This window comes from Solea solea, chromosome 13 (genome assembly GCF_958295425.1).
Source record: "Solea solea chromosome 13, fSolSol10.1, whole genome shotgun sequence".
NCBI classification, from domain to species: Eukaryota; Metazoa; Chordata; class Actinopteri; order Pleuronectiformes; family Soleidae; genus Solea; species Solea solea.
The window spans coordinates 8,543,315-8,565,027 of NC_081146.1; the positions used below are offsets into that span (position 1 = coordinate 8,543,315).

At 39.4% G+C, this 21,713-nt stretch overlaps 2 protein-coding genes across 7 annotated transcripts in view; one reads left to right on the top strand and one right to left on the bottom strand.

Moving 5' to 3' along the window:
• adam22 (ADAM metallopeptidase domain 22) overlaps nt 1–21,713 on the bottom strand; it is a 62,280-nt gene that overhangs the window by 12,967 nt on the left and 27,600 nt on the right. For all 4 annotated transcript variants that reach the window (XM_058646904.1, XM_058646906.1, XM_058646905.1 and 1 more), the window contains exons 6-22: nt 21,275–21,338; nt 9,295–9,361; nt 9,083–9,159; nt 8,477–8,551; nt 7,862–7,933; nt 6,379–6,545; nt 6,200–6,284; nt 5,183–5,273; nt 5,052–5,103; nt 1,809–1,908; nt 1,648–1,719; nt 1,289–1,381; nt 1,006–1,086; nt 837–887; nt 551–614; nt 346–451; nt 142–261 (exon numbers count right to left, since the gene is read on the bottom strand). In XM_058646904.1, coding sequence (XP_058502887.1) covers nt 142–261; nt 346–451; nt 551–614; nt 837–887; nt 1,006–1,086; nt 1,289–1,381; nt 1,648–1,719; nt 1,809–1,908; nt 5,052–5,103; nt 5,183–5,273; nt 6,200–6,284; nt 6,379–6,545; nt 7,862–7,933; nt 8,477–8,551; nt 9,083–9,159; nt 9,295–9,361; nt 21,275–21,338 — 1,437 coding nt within the window. The remainder of the gene's footprint in view (nt 1–141; nt 262–345; nt 452–550; nt 615–836; nt 888–1,005; nt 1,087–1,288; nt 1,382–1,647; nt 1,720–1,808; nt 1,909–5,051; nt 5,104–5,182; nt 5,274–6,199; nt 6,285–6,378; nt 6,546–7,861; nt 7,934–8,476; nt 8,552–9,082; nt 9,160–9,294; nt 9,362–21,274; nt 21,339–21,713) is intronic.
• Nucleotides 10,934–14,468, top strand: cldn12 (claudin 12). Of its 3 annotated transcripts, none has more exons than XM_058646908.1 (3): nt 10,934–11,041; nt 12,342–12,602; nt 12,684–14,468. In XM_058646908.1, the coding sequence occupies exons 2-3, from the start codon at nt 12,384–12,386 to the stop codon at nt 13,530–13,532; spliced, it is 1,068 nt and encodes a 355-aa protein (XP_058502891.1). In that variant the 5' UTR covers nt 10,934–11,041; nt 12,342–12,383; the 3' UTR covers nt 13,533–14,468. The 3 variants fall into 3 exon arrangements, with proteins under 3 accessions (XP_058502891.1, XP_058502892.1, XP_058502893.1); XM_058646909.1 differs by having other exon boundaries at nt 10,940–11,052; XM_058646910.1 differs by having other exon boundaries at nt 10,940–11,041; nt 12,363–12,602.

The following is a 21,713-nucleotide window of genomic DNA, read 5'->3' on the forward strand; positions in this document are numbered from 1 at the left end:
GGAGTTTGAAAAGATGCCTGTGCTGACACCAAATATGATGTTTCAATTACATTTTGAACCGGACAAAAAAACTAGTGCATATATACAAGGATACATCACCATCGGTTTGGGCTTTGAGTTTTTCCCTGATTAATGTTTTACCTGCAGTCAAGAGAAGCACTGTGTCGTGCTACAGAGAAAGAAGTCAGTCCTCCCTGCAGCTCTCCCAGCCGCGGCGCAGGTGAGATGTTGGAGCACAGCAGGTAACCACAGTGAACATCCCTGGAAAAACAAAGTGAAACCACAGATCACCTGGAGAGAATAACCCAGAACTGCGGTTCACATGCACGGACGGGACTGACGTACTGTTTGTTACACTGGATCCAGGTGTCCTTGTCTTTCCCACAGTTGCCCTTCTCTGTCCCCTCAATGTTGAGCTTCTCGTAGCAGAACTTGTCAGCTGCTGTTGCCTCTGAGGGAGACGCACAGACACAGTCAACATTAAGATACACACAAGTGCAGGCAGTTTATCTCTTTATGAGTTAATCTAATACAGAAATATTGGACTTACTCTCTCCCCAGATGTACTTGCACTGTCGGTCTTTGGTTTTGCACCTTCCATTGAAGCAGCGACCCTGTGGAAACATGGACTGTGATGGAGCACTTACCACGATCAAAATATTAACTATTCTGTGTTCCATCCTTACAACAGAATATGAAAATATAAATTACAATTTCTGAAAACTGTAACAATAAACTACAAACGCTGGATGAACTGAACATAAAATGTATCCGGGATTGCAGCCACTGTGATTTGCTAAACTCTTTAGTTCAAACTGATTTGAAAACCATCTCACCTGATCCTTTTCACATGTGTAGCCATCCATCTTATGAACATTGGGTGGACACTGCAAAAAAATAAATTCAAGGGAAAAACTCGATGATGCCCGATGTGAGCCATGGATAAAATGTAACAATAAGAGTATTACGTTTAAAGATCCACTTAAGATGGAAGCTCGTGCTCACCTGGCTGGAGTTGCCTGTGCAGTTTTCTGGGATATCACAGTCATTCACTGCGTCTCGACACACGACCCCCATCACCTCCATCTGCACAAGTGTACGAAGGGCTCTTAGATCATTCGTACTGTATTAACCCTCTGCAATAGTTTGTTTTTACCTCCTGGAAAACAACACTATCATCTTCCTTATCACTTACTGTGTTTCTACCAAACCAAAAACTGAAACCCATCAGCATTAATTCACCCACTGTTTATGAGACACAGCATTAAAGGACAAGCTGCCGTACTACCTGGCAACTGTTGCAGCAGAGTCCGTTGCTACACTTTGAGCCTTGAGTCAGCGTACATTTCTGACAGCAGTTTTCCCCTTCTCTGGCACACTCCTAACAGACAAACACAAAGTCATTCATGTCACGCATCACCTCATCATATACATGTGAGCCATTGAAAACAGACATATCTTTGGACAAACTCTATAATCGTGTGTTAACTGTGGGCAGGGGGTTGGATTCCTCCTGTGAAATTACTTGATGAATTTAAATGAGCTCCTGTCAGAGGAAGTATGACACAGCAGGCGGTTTTGTTGTTAGGAAATTGGCTTTGATTTGCAAGTTAAGCCTTTATTATAGCTCCCCCTGCTGTAACTCACCGCCGGGCTGCCACAATCGCACTCCTCTCCTGGCTCCACAAAGCCGTTACCACAGATTGGAGGGTCCAACAGCTGAGGGGGACAAAGAGCAGAAGTGACACAATACTGAAAAAACACCTTTGAATTCATATTTCATGAGTGTGTGCGTGAGACTGACGTGCCTTCAGAGGTTTGTTGAACAGACAAGCTCCTCCTCCACTGTTCAGGAAGTTGTGGTACTCCTCCACATTGCAGTCAGAGAACCTCTTTGGCAGGTAGAAGCTGTCCAACACATCCATATTATGGGGTTATTGTAGCTAAAGCACAGACAGGGCCCTCAGATAAGAGGCGATCATATATGACAGAGAGAAGGTTTGCTTTCAAAAACACACAGCAGGACAAAACACTTTGAAACAAGTTTTAAATCGTTTATACCCACACAAACCTCATGTTTAATTTACAGAAGATGTGCCGCATTTACCAATGTTTGTGCTTCATATAGGAAATGTTTTAAGACGGATTCACCATACTCACAGTTCAGAAGAGATCCTTACTACAACACGGAGGCGGATATTATAGTATAGCTAAAACTGCAACAACATAGATGGAGATATTTTGTGGATCTAAGATGCATTAGTGAATGATGTCCTCGATGATTCACTTTTGAACTGTTATTGCATCATCATTTAACACTGTGCCTCTAAAACCACGAGCTGAATTTTCTCTCAGAACAGAAATGAAACTCTTCTGACACCATTTTTAACTGTTAAAGTGTCTGCTCCATTTAAGTAAAATTATTATGATCTGAAGCATTGGTCCAAATGTCTGACAGTCAAGGGTCCATGGTTTATGCTGAAGTCTTAGATGACGTCAATCCAAACCTGAGGTTTGAGCATTATTACCCTGTGCTGATCTATCAGACTGTTGAGACATGACATGAGAGGCTCTGACTGGCACAGGAAACAATGCAATAAGAGAGACACTCACTGAGAGACAGAAAGAGTTGGGCGCTGTAAGAGGCTGATTCTACTTGATATGTGATGTGACTAAATGAAACCACCTACAGAGGTGACACACTAATGCAATGCACACATGATGCTTCAGTGGTGGATGAAGTACACTACAATATCTCAGAGGTTTTGTTCAAAAGAATCAGGTTTAATCTGAGGGATTTGTGTCTTTTGGTTTGAATTAATCACCCAGGTTGAATCTTGTAAAAAATCTTGTAGTGTCCGTCTTTTCTTTAAATAGCAATAGGATGTGAGGAAAAAGATGAAACGTGCATGAATGATTCACTGGAAACACAAATGAGTCAATCTATTATTGGACTAATGTTATTTTTCTGCTTAGATTAAAAAAAAAAAAGCTTAAATTTTAAAGTGCATAAAACCCAGGGGGACAAAATGTGCATTCCAAAAGATTAAATTAATTAAATTTAATTAAATTTAATAAAGAATGTAAGATCCTTAGACATTCTTAGCTCACAATCAGCCTAGCGCCCCTTAGTGGCAACTATAAGACATAGCAGTGTTTACAGATAATAGCACTGAAGTTGCTTCTGTGTTACTGCACACCAGGAGATTCTGATTTTGTAATGTTGCACCAATTATCTCTATAAAATACATATTTTGTCATGGCATCCATTCTTTTATGGGAAGAAAACAGTAAAAAAAAAACAAAAAAACATATATATATATATATATAAGGGGACACGACACAAAACAAATAAAAATCCTAACTCGACCACAAGGTTCAAACAATAAAATGTCAGAGTACATTTCTGACATTTCTGGAAGGAATGCACCATCTTTTTTAGGTGTAGTTAGGATTTAAGATGCCCGTAATAAAGCTGCTGTAGAATACAGACATGTATATGAATATATATATATATATATATAAAGAAATGACCAAATGCTCACTGACGCACACACACACATACAGACACACACACACATACACAGTCACCTAACCCTGTGAAAAAAATGTGGAAAATAGTTAGTAATAGTTTTCAGATTGAGTCGATCATGCAGGTGCTGAGAGAGAGAAAGTAACTCCCGTCTATGGACATGACTGCAGTTACTCATTGAATACAAGTGTCTGAAATACCATTGACTTCATTTTAGAGAAAACAGATCTGGGCCAGATCCATTCACAGAGGACAGACACAGCAGAGTGACCTGTCCTCTGTCATGTGACCACATGATCTCACAGTAGTTTTATTACTGTAACCCAATAGAGCAGGATGTGGACAGGATGTGTGTCAGAGGAGTGTGCTGCTGTTACAGGGAATAGATAGAAAGTATTGGCCTACGATGAAAATGACATTGCAGACTGTTTCAATCGGTTAGACATGGGAAAAAAAGAAAGATGGAACTGATGGAAACTTCAGACTTTCAAATGGTAGAGGGGGAAAAGGAGACTATCAATAATCAGAATAACCAAAATTAACAAAATCTTCCAGGTGGGCCAGCCAGTGACATTGGGAAACTGTACAAATGATATTGGAAAAATACAGCTGGTGAATTATAAAGAGGCATCTAACTGTATTTGTTCATATCATTTGACTCAAAAGAGAAGCTGGGGCCACAGGGGCTGTAGTGCTGTTGGATGAAAATGGGAAGGGTTGTGATGACGGACAACCCCTCCCCGGCAGCCGGTCGGTTCAGAACAGCACAGGCAATGTTCTAGTCAAGCTTCTGCTCACCTGCTGTCCCATTCGGGATAGAGGGGGAATGTGAGAAGTATTTAAGAAGAGGGGTATATATATACTGTATGTATACACACACACACACAAACACACATGACAGTGCCACACACAACATATCAGTGACAAGCAAACCTTATCACAATTTATATACCAGGCATACAGACACGTTTAATACCGACAACACTGAGTTTAGAGCAAAAACATTGTTGTATACACCTCTACATCTACTGATGGGAGCCCAAACTACATAGTAGTAGTACATAACCAAGCTGATATGATCCATAAACTTAGACACAGACTGACACCTAGTGGTAAGTCATCACCCAGTAGATGGAAATATTTTATATTACAACGTGATTATTAAAAACAGCAAAATCTTTTTTACTGCTAAAAAATTTTTTGGTTATTATTTGTGGTTTGTTTACTTTTGGATTTGGATAATAAATGAATGCAATACAATAATTCAGGGTTTAGGACAAAAGAGGTAACAATGTCAATCATCAAATGGTGATAAAAATTGTGATGTTTGCATATCAACTCTACAGTGCAAATCCATTTCATGTCCATTTTAACAGACTTTATCTTAATCCAAGCTGAAGTTTTATAGTAATATTTGTTCAGGAAACCAGCAGCGCCAGCATCTTTGAAAGATCACTCTCGTGTCTTAAAGAAGATTTTAAGACTCTGCAAGAACATTGTAATTTAAAAACAAACTTACCCAACATCATCCATGATACAGCCTGACCAGCGATCATCACACTTGCATTCACCTGAGAGGAGAAAAAAGACTGAGAAAAATATCATGGTGTAAAATTAACAAATAAAACTCATGAAGGTTAAAACACGTACCGTTGAGGATCCTCTTCTTGTCCGAGAAGATGCCGATGTTCTGTCCAAGCAGCTGAGCGAGGGTTATGGCCATCTCATCCGTTTTCCCGTACTGATGGAAAGAGAGACACAGACAAAGAGTAAGAAAAGAAATAGCATTATTATCAGTCTGGTGAAAACAACCTGTGTTACAACCAATGATGTATAATATAACTAATAATAATACTTCCTTTGTGTAGTCAAACATTTTTGGGGAGCAATTGTACTTTCACGTTTCACACAAATCACTTTTATGACACAAAAAAAAGTGAAAGTTAGAGAGAGAGAGAGAGAGAGAGAGAGGGAAGGGCTTGTTTTTTTATACTCATTAAGACTTTGAAAACTTTGAAAAATGTTTATGTTGAATGTTTATGCTCAGTATTTAAGGTGGTGAGTAAAATTCATAGTTTACTTTTAATTTCAATACACAAGTACATTCAATAAAAAATTACTTTTCATTACTTTACAAGTACATTAAATCGTGTAGTAGTATTCAAGTAAGCAACTTTAACTGCTCCTAGTTAATAAAGTGACCAGTAGCTCTTTTTATTCTTATGGGCAGCCCATGGCCAAGAAGAAAGGAATTGGGCTTGTCACTGGAGGGTTCAAATCCCAAGACAGGTCAAGGGCAGGGGTTCCCCTGAGCAAGGCACCCAATCCCCCATTGCTCCCCAAGGCACAGATAAGTGCTGCCCACTTCAGTTGGTGTGTAGAATGCAGATTCACTACCACTAATTAAAACCATCTAAGCTATTATTAAGTCTAAGTTTTAACTGAAGTGAGGTTTTCCATTATTTTATACACCAGCAGTTATCAAAGAGATTACAGAGGCATCAAATCTTAAAAACACAAATTAATAGCAATTGTAAATGAAGTGAAACAAAACACTAGAAAAAAACAACACAAACATGTAACTACAGTGTGTTCTGTATACTTCCACTCTCAATTTCTTTATCTATATAAGGAAATTCAATCATTAATCTGTGGCTCGTGAATCACCTCGTTCACTCCACCTCCTTTAGTGAGAGAGCAAACTCCTCCCATGTAAGAAGCTCCGCCCCAACTGCTATGAAAGCGATTCCCTCTGATGAAAGAAAGAAAGTTATTAAAGGGTTTCATTAAAAAAAAAAAAAAAAAAAATATATGCAAGCACCAAGTTTTCAGACGTTCACACTTACGAGAAGAGTTGAACAGAGTCACATTTCTCCTTAATGAAGTCTTTTCTGTACTTCATGAACTCCTTCAGGGTCACCATGGGGTCATCGTCAATGTTGAACTTGTTGTCGGCGGACCAGGTTTCCATGGCAACCAGCACAATCCGTGTATTAAGCTGCTCTCTGAAAATCTGGGTGATTTAAAGGACATTTATGCTTTAAAAATACATTGTGTTTAGAACTTTGTGTAAAGTAATTAATTATGAAATAAATGTATCAAATAAGTGGCGGCGCCTGTGATAGTTATTACACTGACAGGCATGAATCAAATTCATTATCATCTTTAGCTGTTCACTGTGACAGCACCTGTCAGAATGATTAGTATGATACTGCCACTAGACCACAGCACATTACAGGCAAGAAGTGTAACCGTGTGAAGGACAAAGCTGGAGCAAACTGGGTGGCAAATAATAATGTTTGCTTTCATAAGATGGAAATACATTGGGTCCCACTCCAGACAAACACTGGGGGAGAGGACATAAGCAAAATGTCTTTTTGTTGAATGCCAAGAAAGGAGTATTGGTCCATTTGTGTTGTGAGTTCAACATATTAAGTGTTGTCCCAAACCAGCAAGTGTGGAGCAAACAATAAAACACCTCAGAGAGAGAGAGAGTCTATACTACCTTACCTTTATATAAACATTATGTTGGTCATTCACATAAACCTTGGAATACATTTGCCAAAAACTGCTTCTTATGGTGAGATAAATATCACCATAGTGTCACAGTCACATTCTAATTCAGACTGTTTTGAAATGACTGTAACAGTGATAACAGCCCATCAAAGTGCATGAAACAATTCAACACCCATTCTTCTGTTTTATGAGCCATGACCACAGCATCCCTGAAGGACAAAAGTATTTACTTGCTTGTGACACTGTGGTTGGTAGGTAGGGATTTAATTAGGAAAGGATTATTATATAACTTTATTTATTACGCCTGTGTCCTTGCATTCACTGTAATTTACAGGGAATTGCTGTACAATCTATGATATACACGATGTCCCTGTGAATATAGCTGATAGCTAATATTGTGCTGTAACAGTGTGTGTGTAAGAGAACTCTATTTGTACATAGAAATCAATGTGGACTTCCTACACAGACTCTGCTTCATATGATCGTCTACAAGGGCACAACAAAAAAGTGTGACCTTCCTCCAGCTTTACCAGACTATCTGCTTACAGGCGTGACCCTGTAGCAGGTCAGATTTCAGGAACACAGCACACACATGTGTCAAACATTGACATTTCTGCATCTGCACTGTTGGAATGTCACTGCTGCTTCACTCGTCTGACTGAAACCTTAAAAAAAATGCACCACTGCTCGAGAGGTTTTAAATGGAGTGACTGAGGTTGGTTAAATGACAAATCAGTGCAATGTGGCTTCAGCTTCAATACATGGGAGTGCTTGTGGCAAGCTTTCCAAGAAGAGGATCAATACAAATCTTACCATGTCAGCCATATTGACCACTGACTTAGCATAGTTATTTGTGTGCCCAACGGAAAGCCGGTGCTTCTTATACTGGAGAGAGAGAGAGAGAGAGAGAGAGAGAGGGAGAGAGAGAGAGAGAGAGAGAGGGGGAGGGATGGAGAAAGAACAAGTTAAAAAAGTGTCGATGATGTGGAACAAATGCATTTAAATGTGTAAAAGTAGCAGTGTCTGCAAATACTTCAAACATCACTGTCATTGTGTATAAAACAAAATCAGCCCCAGCAGATCTAAGTAAAGCACACTTGGAACGTTTCTGTTTTATGGAGTGACTCAAAGGTGCAAGTACTTTTAAAGTGCTGAGTGTTGGCACAGCCAGCATAGGAGGGAAAAGCTCACAGCAATTTATAGAAAAAAGTCTATAGTGCTTATTCTGTATTTCCTTATCATCAACAAATACAGTGAAAATATCAATAGAGCTAACTTCAAAGAAAGCAATCCATCTTTGTCAGGTTTGATCATTTGAAAATGATTTGTCTGTATTTGAACACATAAGCTTTACAGCAATTAATAAATAAATGAATAGCACAATGACTAGTATTTTCTTATATGACATGAATATAGTGAGAAGCTTACCATTAAATGGTCATTGATCACCATCAACTCAATGTATTTTGTCTCGTCCTCTACACTGTGGGACACATGTGGAGCCTGAGTGGAAATAATGCAGTTTAGTTGTTGAGTCTCACAGACGCCATTTCACACATCAAGAGCTCACGCAGTAAACAAAACAATCAACTTATGTCTCCTGTCACCACGAAAAGAAGACGATAAATCGATACGAAGGAATTTGACTAAATCTAAAGCAGGTGTGCATTAATTCTGTTTGTTCCAAATAAAGAGCAGCTCAAAGGACTGAGACAAACAGCTGCACACATCTGACTGTGTGCGACAAACAGATTAGACTGGAAGCAACCTCCACTCATATGGTAAATAATTCATGAAAAAAGAAGAAGAGGATGAGAATAGGAAGAAGTGGAGAGATGTGAGGGAGGACAGTAAGGAAACATTTACCTTTGTTTATTAGCATATATGTACACTTGTACAGGAGTGAAGCAGTGCAAAAAAACCACATTCTGAGCATAATTGTGTCTCTTTTTATGACATAGTAATGTGCACAAATTTAATTATTCTGCAAAGGATGATTATGTTACAACAAAAGCTGCAGCTGCAGCTACATACCTGTCTCTTTTTTCTCCTGTGAACAACCTTTGACCCAGGAAATGGAGGGCTGGGAAAAGGTGGCTCTGGCAGATCTCCTAAGAAACAAAAACACTAAATATTACTAGAAGACTTTTTCTGTGTTTAGCAAGAATAAATGCACAGCTTTAAAAAATGTAATTAAACCCTAATTTACATTACATTACTTTCTCAAGTCCTCATCATCATCTTACCATTTAGGAATTTTTTAAATCCCTCCTCCTCTGCAGATTTGTATATCATGTGAATTTGGACGTCTCCCTGGAAGACACAAGAAGAGGATGGCAATCAGGTTCATCAGTGAGCCAGAGCACAGCTGAGTATACAATTCCTGCAAATTCATAGAATCACTCAAAAATTACAAAAATATTATAAAAGTTGAACTGTTGAACAGAACCTGGACAGCTGTTACAAAATAAAAAATCTGAAAGTGCTTGGAATAGCGAAGACAGGAGAGACACTTTTATCATGTGTTACCATAAATAACACTCTTTCTCATTTGTGTATATTTTCTAAAAGCGAACATGAAACATCTATTTATGAATTGATTGTTGTAAATTATATTTTAATAATTCATAATTGTCACATGGAATTATCATATCACCCCTTCTTCTCAATCTAAACTGACTGTAGGTGTGAGTGTGAGAGTGAATGGTTGTTCGTCTCTGTGTCTCTGTGATGGACTGGTGACTTCTCCAGCGTGAACCCAGCCTTTCACCCTGTCAGGAACCATTCGGAACCATAAGGGTCATGGGAGGATAAAATGGTATAAGATGAATGAATGAATGAATGAATGAATGAATGAATGGAGACTTTTCCTCGTATTTTTTGTAAACAACATCATTTATTTTACCCACGCTCCATACTATATGCTAATAGTGTCCGTCAGTAGTCACTATTAGCACACGGACAGCGCGGTAAGGGTTAACCACCTGTGTGACGGCGGCGCTGAGAGCGGAAACAGTGCTGCTGGTCCGTGAAACCACATCCTGTTTACGCTTCTATTAGTGATGGTGAGATGAAGCCTCATGAGGCATTGAACCACTTGAGCCAATTGGTTCGAGAAAGGGTTCATTTCTCGAAGCTTCATGTGCACACGAAACCACCTACTGGCCAAGTGTATAATCACAGGCAGCTGTATCTGAACCACATAATGTGTGATGAATTGAATTTTTGTGTCTGTTAGAAATGACTATGAATTACAAAAAATGTATGACCAAATAATTTCTGTACATATGTGTTTAATAAATTTTTTGAATGTATTCTGTGTGTGTAAGTCTTCCCAAAATGGTAATATCATAATATGGCAGGTTGTGCAATGTTTTTCTGAAAATGGCATGGGCGTAATCAGGCAGAGGACAGTGAAAGTGCTTGTGGAACTAGGAAAAGGGCACAGATTATGCTTGTGAAACTTGGACAATGATGAGCCTCGCTGGCTCCATCCTATATCACCTATCCTACTCTCCTCCCTCTCCTAAATCTCTATCTCTCCCTAAACTCTCCAAACTATCTCCAAACTATATAAACGCTGTCCAAACTCTAGTATCCAAACTCTCCAAACTATCCAAACTCTCAACTGACTGCAACTCTCCTTCAAAAACCCACATTTTGAATGGAGCCTATATAGGGGTCTATATAGCTGTAAAACCTCGCGCTAAATCTGAACCACTTCACGAAGTAATCACGTGGTACAGCCGGGCAGCGAGGCTTCGGACGTCATCATTTTTGGCTCCTCCCCTAAATGAAGCAAGCCTCGATACGCGCATCGCGGAAACGCCCCCTCCCCTACTCGGCACACGCTTCGAAGCCTCGAAACGGAACGTCACATCACTAGCTTCTATCTTCTATACTTACGAGGTTGACAAAGCTCCAGCCTCAGCTCAAGTGGGGTAAAAGACGACAAAGCTGAAATGCCTTCACTGTAAACACGGTTGAAGAACTGTAAGTAAACGGTACTGTATGTGTTCTCTGTGGTGAACGTGTTTTAGCGTCTTCTTTTTTTTACACATTAATTTCCGGACACAACAGGTTGCTGTAATGCTATCTTTTTTAGCTTAGTTAACATCTTGCTGGCTAGTCGAACGAACAAGCTATATTACGGTTTTAAAACGACCCAGTAATCAAGCGATACACTTTTGCGAGCACATTTGTAGATATATTCTGTTATAAACGATGATGGTATAGTTATTGGACTAACAAAGCCCACCAATTGTACCTGGTGTTCATAAAATTAGCCTAGCTGGCTAGTGGTAAGGGAACTTGGTGAGGTGTCGAGGTCCTCCCTTCACACTTGTCATCTGTGGTGTAACGTTAATGACAACATCTGACTTAAATGTACAAGATCCGCTGTCTGTGTAAGTATAATGTGTTGGTCTACGTATTATAATGAACCCTCTTGTGATATAGTCTATTATTTGTATACTATCGATCAAATAAACAGAGTAATGGTTTTCATGAGTAAACCAAAATCAGATTGATTCGATATGCATAATATTTTGGGTCTAACAATACTTGTAATAATAATATTATAGATAATTACATTAAACTCAAAGTTATGAAAAAACTGCGAACGTAAAGAAAAGAAAAATACACAATAGGACACAACTGAGTGAATCAAACCTGGTACCAGCATTAGTAAATTCAGATGCATTTTGATAATAATTTATGGAAGATTCCTCTGTTAGAAGCTCCAGAGCTGAGGACCACTGAATGTTAAAAGACAGCCTAACTTTACCTTTGAACCAGGATAAATGAATTAATCTAGACAAAATAATAGAAGACTATAAGCATATTTAAGTCTGTAAATCAAGCTGTAATACCATTGTCAGTCACTGTTGCTGCATGCTGTCACTTAAACAAAACTTAAGTGTGTAACTCAATTGTTAATTGTGTAGCTGTACAGTCCATGCAATGTACTGCATTATCTATAGACACTTGCACTGTTGTCTCAGCCATCAAGTCATTCCAACTTTGTTTGCTGATGAAATGAGAGCATTGTTTCTCTGGGGCAGCAGATATTGGGTCAACTACACTGTAGTGAATAGGAATATAGGGGAGGGGCACCCATAGCTAGGTCAGTCTGGAACACAGTTAAGTAGTAACCGGGCCATTTAATAAACCTGTGTATTTTTCCTGTGATTAGGAGTTTTGTTAGTATGTTAAATTCTGAATAAATTATATCCACATGGATCAATTCTAAGTACACTGACCAGACACTTTCTCACTTAATCTGTTGAAACAGGACCTCTCTCTGTATCCTTAGTTCCTGACAGTACCAACAACCATGTCGTGCCGGGACATCCATGCCACCAACGCTTTTGCCTTCATCCTCGCTATCGTGTCAGTGGGAGGTCTTGCTGTGGCAGCAGTACTCCCACAGTGGCGTGTAACAAGACTCGTCACCTTCAATCGCAATGCCAAGAATGTCAGTGTTTATGATGGACTCTGGTCTAAATGTGTAAAACAAGATGGCTATTCTGGATGCTACTACTATGATTCAGAGGTATTAATTCTCCTACTCATTTCCGCTCTCTTCTTAAATTTAAGATTGTGCTAACATGATCACGTTTTCTCATATTTCCAGTGGTACTCTAAAGTGGACCAGCTCGACCTGCGGCTCCTGCAGTTCTGTCTGCCTGCTGGATTGTTCTTCGGCTCTCTAGCTTTGCTACTGTGCATGACTGGGATGTGTAAGACCTGCTGCTGCTCAGACAAACCTGAACCAGACATTAAGACTATCAGGTTCCTGGTTAACAGTGCAGGCTGTCACCTGGTGGCTGCGATGTTCTTGTTCCTGGGTGGAGCCATCGCCATGGCACCCTCAGTGTGGTTCCTGTTCCACACTAAGCAGCTCAACATCAGATATGTCAATATTTTTACAGACGGGTTTGCAGTATATATGTCAATCGGCTGCTCTGGAGGACTAATGCTGGCGTCTCTGCTGATGTCCATGTGGTATTGTATGTGTAAGAAGTTACCTTCACCCTTCTGGTTGCCTCTGTCCTCCATGCCGACCTCTCCATCCACCCAACCTCTCACTGCTAATGGATATCCTCCCTCCCCAGTGTATGGCCCTCAGCCCTTCCCTCCACAGACTTACCCTCCCACAGTCATCGACGCACAGGCTTATTTGCCAGCCCAGGGTTATGCACAGAGTATGGTTGCCCCTGCGCCACCACAGGTGTACATGTCTCAGATGTCTGCCCCAGATGGGTATGGCTCAGAGGTAGGGGTACACCAGGCCTACAGCTATGCCCCCTCTCAGAGCTATGCCCCCTCTCAGATCTATGCTCCCTCACAGAGTTATGCGGCTTCACAAAGCTATGCTCCCTCTCAGGGCTATGCCACCAGCTATGCAGGCCACCGCAACTCCAGCCGCTCGCGGATGTCTGCCATTGAGATTGACATTCCTGTGCTGACACAGGGAGAATAAGAGGCGAGAAAACCTCAGCACGTTGAGGTGTTTAACCTCATTTAGTTCACCACTAATAAAACTAAACTAAACACTAATAAGTGTTTTTAGATGGAAGTTAATAAGCATTTTACAATCTCAAAATTTTAGAGTGCTGAGAGTGTATTCACTCCATGTCTGTCTGTTAGTTTAAGATAAAAAAAAATATGTTACATGTCACCTGGAAGTACTAAATACATGAAGGATAATTTCTTTGAAAAAAAAGGGAAATAAAAGAAGGAAAACTTGAGCACTGGGGCAAACAACACTATATTAAGCTTAGCATTGTTTGAAATGGAAGAAAATAATTTGCAGCCAGAATCACTACTTTTTTTCTACTACTGTACTAGATTTTCCTCACCCACTTTTAGGTGACCAGTGGACCAACTTACAAGTAAGAACTTAAAAGAGTCACTAGCATTAGGTCAGTGACTTTATATATTTATATACCCTTACTATGCTTTTGTATTATTTAAGCCCTTACGGTTGCTGCCAAAATAGTATTTTTCGGTTACAAATATATGTTGAACACATCATGTCATTGAAGTCCACTTGGACATGCAGGTTTTCTGTTATCACAACAGAACAAACTGTAATTACTTTTATACTATTTGTTTTTATCAGTAGATGCATACTAACTCACTCTAATTTTTAATGCACTAATTATGTGAATGCTGTGCCACTTTCCATTATCTTAGTTCACTGATTTTGGTTACATGTATGGCCTTTAATCTATTACTTGTTTGTTGCAGCATGTAAAAACTAAATCTGGTTGCTGTGTTAAATGTATTGTACTATGAAGATTTTGATTTGCATTTTTATAATGAAGTAACAATAACAGGAATGAGAATGCAGTTCAGTGGCTCAGCGGGACAGATTATGGTGAACTGATGAACTGTAAAAAGCAGTTGGATAGCTAGATGAGGAATGTTACTGTTTTCCTCTTGTACATTTTAACCTCTGCCAACTTAGCTGGAAGTGTGAAGTCGTACATGTCTTACATTGTTCTTGTGACTAAGCCAGATGTTACTGTTCAGTTCAGTTGTTGCCTTCTCTGTGTCTTGCTGAATGAGCACCGATCAACACTGTATCCATGTTAATTTGCAATTTTGATGTTCTTGTTTCTGGAAAGTGTCTTTTTACACTGTTGTCACTGTGTTTTTATTAAAACATAAATCACAATGCATCCCCATGCCTGATGTGTAACAACTGCAAAATCAAATAATTGACTGATTGCTATAAAAACAAGTCAGTATCATAGTATGTGACTAAATCCAGCCTCTCTTGACCTGACAAAATGCCAAAAATATGAAACATGGAAACATCTCTCCAAACTGAATTACAAACTTCAGGGGAAAAGAGGGTCGGCTCCAGTGACGGATCCATAGCTGATTATGTTTCCACATTATAACCGATCAATTATTAAAGAAAACAATGAGAAAATGGTTGACAAATGTAAACATTACTTTGATAGGAACACCTTAGTTAAGTTCATTATAATGACAGTAATCAAGTTTTTCTTTTTTTATATAATTTTATAACTTAAAGAATTTTGACCATTTTAATTTTTTAGTGTACAATAACATTTTAATTTAGGTTAATTTGACTTCATTTCACCAGGATGATTACTCCATATAAATGCAGCGCTCTAATTGACCTGCAGAGCATACAAGGTACATGTAAACAAAATCACAATAATAACTGTGGAGAGCACAGTGAGGAGTCTCCATGTGACGTCTTGAACAATATAAAACAGAAAAGCTACAAATCTACACATTTAACAAGAGGAGTCAAAGTAGAATTGGTAAACTAACTTAAGAAAAATTAAGTTGCCATTAGACGTGTCGGCAAAATATATTCAGTGATATACAACAATGCAAAACATGTGTATATGGCTTCTACCTTTAAAATCTTTTTTTTTAGCTTTGGGGTTGAACGTGGTCACCACCATCATCAACAATGTCTTTGTTGATGTCAAAATTTGCCTAAACAGCGGGGTAAAAATACAATTTAGATTTTTTTTATTTTTTAAATGCAATGTAGTCTGTGGGTAAATATTGATCTTGTCACACACTCAACAGCAAATTAAAAATAATGAGAATGCCATGAAAGACCAGCTTTGAGTGTTTTGTCTTGTCTTGTTTTTGTCTTGGATTAAGAATCTTTTAATCATTTTAGTCAGGTTTTCTTTATGTTATGATTGTTTATGTTGCTTGTACTGTGGCTTGTTCTTTTTGTTGTCTGATCAATCTTTTTTGTATTGCTTTTATTGTCTTGAATTCTGGCACTCGTGTCAGCTGCAGAACACTAATTGTCATTTGTCATCAATTGATCCCAGGGCCAAGTGCAAAGAGAACTTGGTTTATGACCAAAGGGTTGCCAGTTTGAGACCCCACCAGGTCAATGGCTGGAGTAACCCTGAGCAAGATACCCAATCGCCATTGCTTATTGGCAGTTGGACACTGGTCGGTGTCCGCATTACAGTGAACTCCTTGTGCCGGTCCCAAGCCCGGATAAATGGAAGGTCATTTGGCGTAAAAAAAATCTCTGCCAAATCAAATGTGCGGATCATCTGCTGTGGCGATCCTGTACAATGACAATGACAGTAAATGCTTTCTAATTCTAATTTCACAAAGATTAAACTGCGACACTCATAATTGGAACCAACTCTTGATGAGACTGTTACGTTATCAGATAGATTAGCGACCGATTATTGAAATAAACATAATTAAAAGAAATGCAGTTTTTTTTTTAATATTATTTCTTTCTCTCTATTTATTTACTGCTGAATTTATTGTTGTAATAAAGCATTTTCTTGACCAGTCTTTTTGTTCTCCAGATCATCACAGACACTAAAGAACCTAAAGAAATATACACACTCAACATATAGACTGCAGGGTGTGTGCAGAGATGAAGATTAAGGGACTTCACACAGATGGCTTTCATATGTGGTGATACAAAGAGAAAGAGGCGGAGCCTGGGTTGCCAGGGGAGATGATACCTCAGACTCAGACTGCTGGCTCATGAATATAAAGCAGTGAGGGGTAACATACTTTTTATTCTCGCTCTGTCTCTGCATGTGTGAATGAACTGGTCCAGGTTTAGCAACATGAAATTGGCTTGAATCCACAGGGAGACCCCCCCCTCCCAGCTTGAGCTAAAAAATCCTGCCTTTGGCACTTGCAAACAACCCCCCACCCTACAACCTGCCACCACTCCCCATTAACACAGCCTCCTCCACCCTCCAACTCCCAACCCCCAATAAATGAAAACAATTATCCATAGATTCTCCTCATTGTGTGCCTGCAGGTCACATCATTTCAAACGACCTGAGGCCTGCAACAATAAAAACACAGACCACTAATTGACAGCAGAGGATGAAACATTTAGTGAGGGTTTTACAGAAAATGCCAGGATACCAGTCTAAAATGAAGAGCTATTCAATTGATGACAAAATCAAAAAGCTTAATTAACACTTCTTTTTTCAACAGAGAGAGACTAGAAACATGGAGATGGAGCAGGGTGAAGGACACTCAATATGGAGCCGATTTGTGAATTTTGCAGTTTTATGGTATGCAGCACTGTGCTTTGTTTAAAATTTTATAAAAAAGAAAAGTAAAAAGAGCTGCTGGGCCATAGCCACAGTGGCCCTGAGGTGCAGGTGGTGCTGGAAAGGTGTCCAGGAAAAATAAGACGGCAAAACATATGGTGCTTTCTGGATATGCAAGCTGGCAACACACATCCTCCCTACATGTTGTCCACACGCACACACACACACACACACACACACACACACACACACACACACACACACACACACACACACACACAGAAGTGAAAGATTCAACAGTCATGTAACACCCGGGACATCATGTCTCACAAGCTCATGAACTTTAATTTTGATGCTTTTTTCCTGCTCACTACTACTCTACTCTGTATCTGTACTTAAGGCTATTTACACAACACCATAAGACACTCTGAAATGATTTATTTTGCACATGGTGGTCATGAGGTGCTTGTTCAGGACACACTTTGCTAATGTCCAGCATAACTTTTTCTGGCTTGGATGAAGGAGGACAGATGGATTTCCCATATGGCCAACAGGCATCACGCTGACTCTCCCTCTCATCAGCCTCCCCACATCTGACCATGATTTTCAACCAGATCATAACAGCCAGAACTGTTGGTGCATCATGTCGCAACCAACCCTATTTGAAGTGGTTCACATTCATAACGACGTGTCTTGTCTTGCATCTGACTTTCATGGGAACGCGACTGTCGTCTGAAACAAGTAACACACATGCACTTTCTCCTCCTCTGTTGTTTGGTTTTGCCATACTGCCGCTGCAGTTAAGTGACAACAACGGTGCTTGCATATTGGCAAAAATGCCAATATGACTGTTCACTCATGTCACATGGTCATGTATTGGTCTGATCTAGGACTGTATACTGAAGTGACCCAAATCTGATTTTAAAAATAGGTATTGAGAACTGGTTTTCTGTATCACACAGGGCTAAAAAATCAGATCAGAGTCACATCAATGGAGGGAAATCTAACATGGTTTATGATTAATACATATTTACATACAACCTATTTTCTTCCTGAACATTAAACTGAAACTGCAAGAGAAAGGAATCATGTTCTTAGCTGAGGATCTCTGACTTTATCACAAGTTGCTTTAACATGAGATTAAGAACATTAAATATGCTTGATTTGAATATAAGAGAAGTGGTAATGTGAATGTAGACTACGTGCATGTGTGCGTATGTGTATACAGTGCGTCTGTCTGTCTTAAATGAGAGGGTGACTTGCAGACCACATCAAGAGTGAAAGATAGAAGACACGCTGACAGAGATGCAGCAGGAGAGAGACAGACAGTTAATGTGGACCATCACCCGGGGGAAGCAGACATCCAGAGCTCAGTGCTGACAAACTGACAGCTACTGCCTCGGCTCGAGGGCAGAGCCGTCCCCAGCATTATCATGCAGACAGGATTTCCCAACCTCACGGGCCAAAACCAACTCTGCCAAGGAAGGAATTTTATGGAGGAACCCCATAAAAAAAAATATATATATTTCTCACCTGCAGTTTATGTCCCTCACTTTCGTCACACCACAGTGTAAAACCCCACCAAAGTCTTGCATTCAAAATATTTCATTACCATTAGTAAGGGTTTTATAATTATATACCAAATTATAACATTATAATAACAAAATAAAATTAACAATGCATTAAAATAAAAAAATTCAAGTATCAGCAAATTTGAAATGTATTATAATTTGCCGAGTATAAATAAGTTACGCTATGCTAAAGTTATGCTTTGTATGTTAAATCTGCAGCTAATTGCTGGTAGCTCAAAAGTACTTCAGTGCCACTATAGATATTATTATATTATCAATTTTTTTGGCAATCACACATGTGGTTTACCAGGGCAGAACAGAAAAAGACCACAGTGGGTATTTATTACATTTGAAAATTATGATGTGGCATAAAAATAAATAAATAAAATTGGATTGAGCTAAAAGCATTTACTTTTACGTTGCTGCTCTATTAAATAACCATGTTTCCTGAAACTAGATTTATTTTTTACATTGTGCTTGACAATGACAAAGCAGGTGGACATGTGTTTGTGTGAATGCGACTGTACCTCAGAAGAAAAGTGCTGCAGCAATATTACGTGTTAAGATCTATCTTCTCTTTCTCTCTCGCTCACCATTTGAATAATTCAGGTTCTCAAGAAAATGAAGAAGAGCAATGATGGAGGCAGAGGAGAGATGAAGAAACCAGAAAAGCAAAAGAAGATGTGGAAGGCAGCAGAGAGGCGTAGCGCTCAGTAATTCTGTCGCCTATCATATTTTCTCACTTTATCAGTCAAGAGTAGTGTTTTGATTTGCTTAAAATTCAAATTAAATTTTCACTGTTATGTTATAGTATAACTGTGATGTACTGCAGCAAATGGCATTACAAACTAATTAGCTCCCCTTGTTTTACAATTTCTCTGCAGAAGATGCAATTACAACCATCTAATTACATTTATTTCACTCATGGTTGCGTTTTTTGTCTTGTGTTGTTCAGCTCCTCCTCTGTGCACCTGCATCTTTCTCATCTCTGTTGCCTCTGCTGACATCTTTTTAGCCTTTCATCTGAAGTTTACATCTGTCCATATTCTTGTTTTTTTATTTTCATTTCCTGTCACCACTTTCGGCACCAATGGTATGAAAACTGTCACATGGGACTGACTTAAAGTAGCTGTGTGTGTGTATACATACGCAGGTCCCTGACCTCTCTCTTATCCTGTCTATTTTTTTATCCCATACTGATTAACACCAGACGCACTTCTTCTGGACGTTTTAATTAGTGCAGAAAGGAAGTAACACACACACACACACACACACACACACACAGAGTATCAGCTGCTGTTCTCTCATGCTCACAGTGTCTTCTCAGATCTACCCGTCGTTGCGACCATAACGCCTGTAATTGGTATTATCTAACTGGTTGTAGGTTTTTCTGCCGTCTGCTGGCTTTGTCACACAGAGAAGTCCCTCTGTCCTGGCACCTGTTCACCACACTCGCTGTTCATTAGGAGCAGTTGCTGCAACTGGTTTCGTGATCTGTAAGTCATACTGGTTTTGTCTCAAACTCCTTTCAGGACAACCACTGAACCATGTGTGAATGAATCCTATTCTGAGCACATGGTCCTGTTTCAAAATGAATCACAACATGAATCCTGGGGGGACATCTGCAGATGCCAGGATGCCAGGGTTTTCTCTACTATTGGGCCACAACTAAGAACTATTTAGATAACTAGTCCTCGATCATCTATTTAAAGTAATTAGCCTGTTGTACAGCAGAGGGCATTGTGAGCGCAGCTTGGCCTGCATCCAACAGTTATTTTTTTCCTTTACAATGATAGCCACAAATTGACACAAAACTGTCCTAAAGCATCTGAAAAGCAGTGTGTGGAAGTATTTGTCGTGCTGCACCATTGATAGTAAGAAACAAATCTGCGTCACACACAAGCAACTGTCGTTGTGTTGTGTTGCACCGCTATATTAGAACATGTGTAGTTGGTGTCCGTATCTGGATGAACTGGAAAACTACCCTGAATGTCCTTTAACCTTGACAAAATAATACAATATTATTTCTGTACATGGGCTCAAAAATAAAGCGGGGTTGCTTTTATTTCAATATGAAAGAGACAGCTGACAACTTTGGTGACCCCAGAGGTTCGTCTTTGGCACCCGTCATGAAGACGCAGCAAAAACAAGACGCTGATAAGAACACTGGTACGTTCAGTGTAATAAATCACTCATAATAAACACTCGTGGGTGTAGATATTGGGTGAACACTATTCAGTGTAGTGTTTTCAGCAGAAACACCTTTCCAGTACACACAAGAATAACTTAAAGCAAGGCTTATAACAAACTCTTTATCACCAAGCTGAACATCACATGCTGTTTTTAAGATTGTTAAAAACTAGTAACTCATTTCCTAATTGACATTGCAAGTTTAAATGTATACAATTAATTTGTGTCAAATCATATCAAGTGAAGAAAGAAATTGGTGGTGTTAATAAAAAGCTGTATTTGAGCTCATCTGATGATAAGAGTATGGTGGACATGAAAAGATGGATGGCGACAAATTGAAAAACATTCCCATGACAGGAGCCGTCACTCAGCAGAAGCCCATACATTTTCATGTAGATTTACAGAGTACTTACAGTGCTGCCGTCCTGTCCTCCAGGTTCAATCATGTAGGTGTGATTGCCATCGAAAAACATCCCACTGAAAGAGGGAGGGGAGAGGGAGATGTGGCATGAGAGCAGCTGTCAGCAACAGTTTCTACGGTTTTAGTCAACGCTGAATAAAATAATGCATCTGAATTGAACTCCTCCCCAGCTTTTAGTGTGGTAGATTTGCCACTTCAGTGTTTGCTGGGGGGGGAGATTATATTTTTCAGTATAACAACTGCAATGCACTCTTACAAGCTTTAATTTTGACAACATCCTCACTGCTGTATGTGGCATATAAGCAGCTTCCAAGGGATGTAAAACAGAAGGTCATCAAATCGCTGTGGAGATTTCCCCCCACACAGGTTAACATAAAGGTGGTCACCTTAAGATCGTTATTTCTGGAATTACTGAAAGTTTGAACAGGATG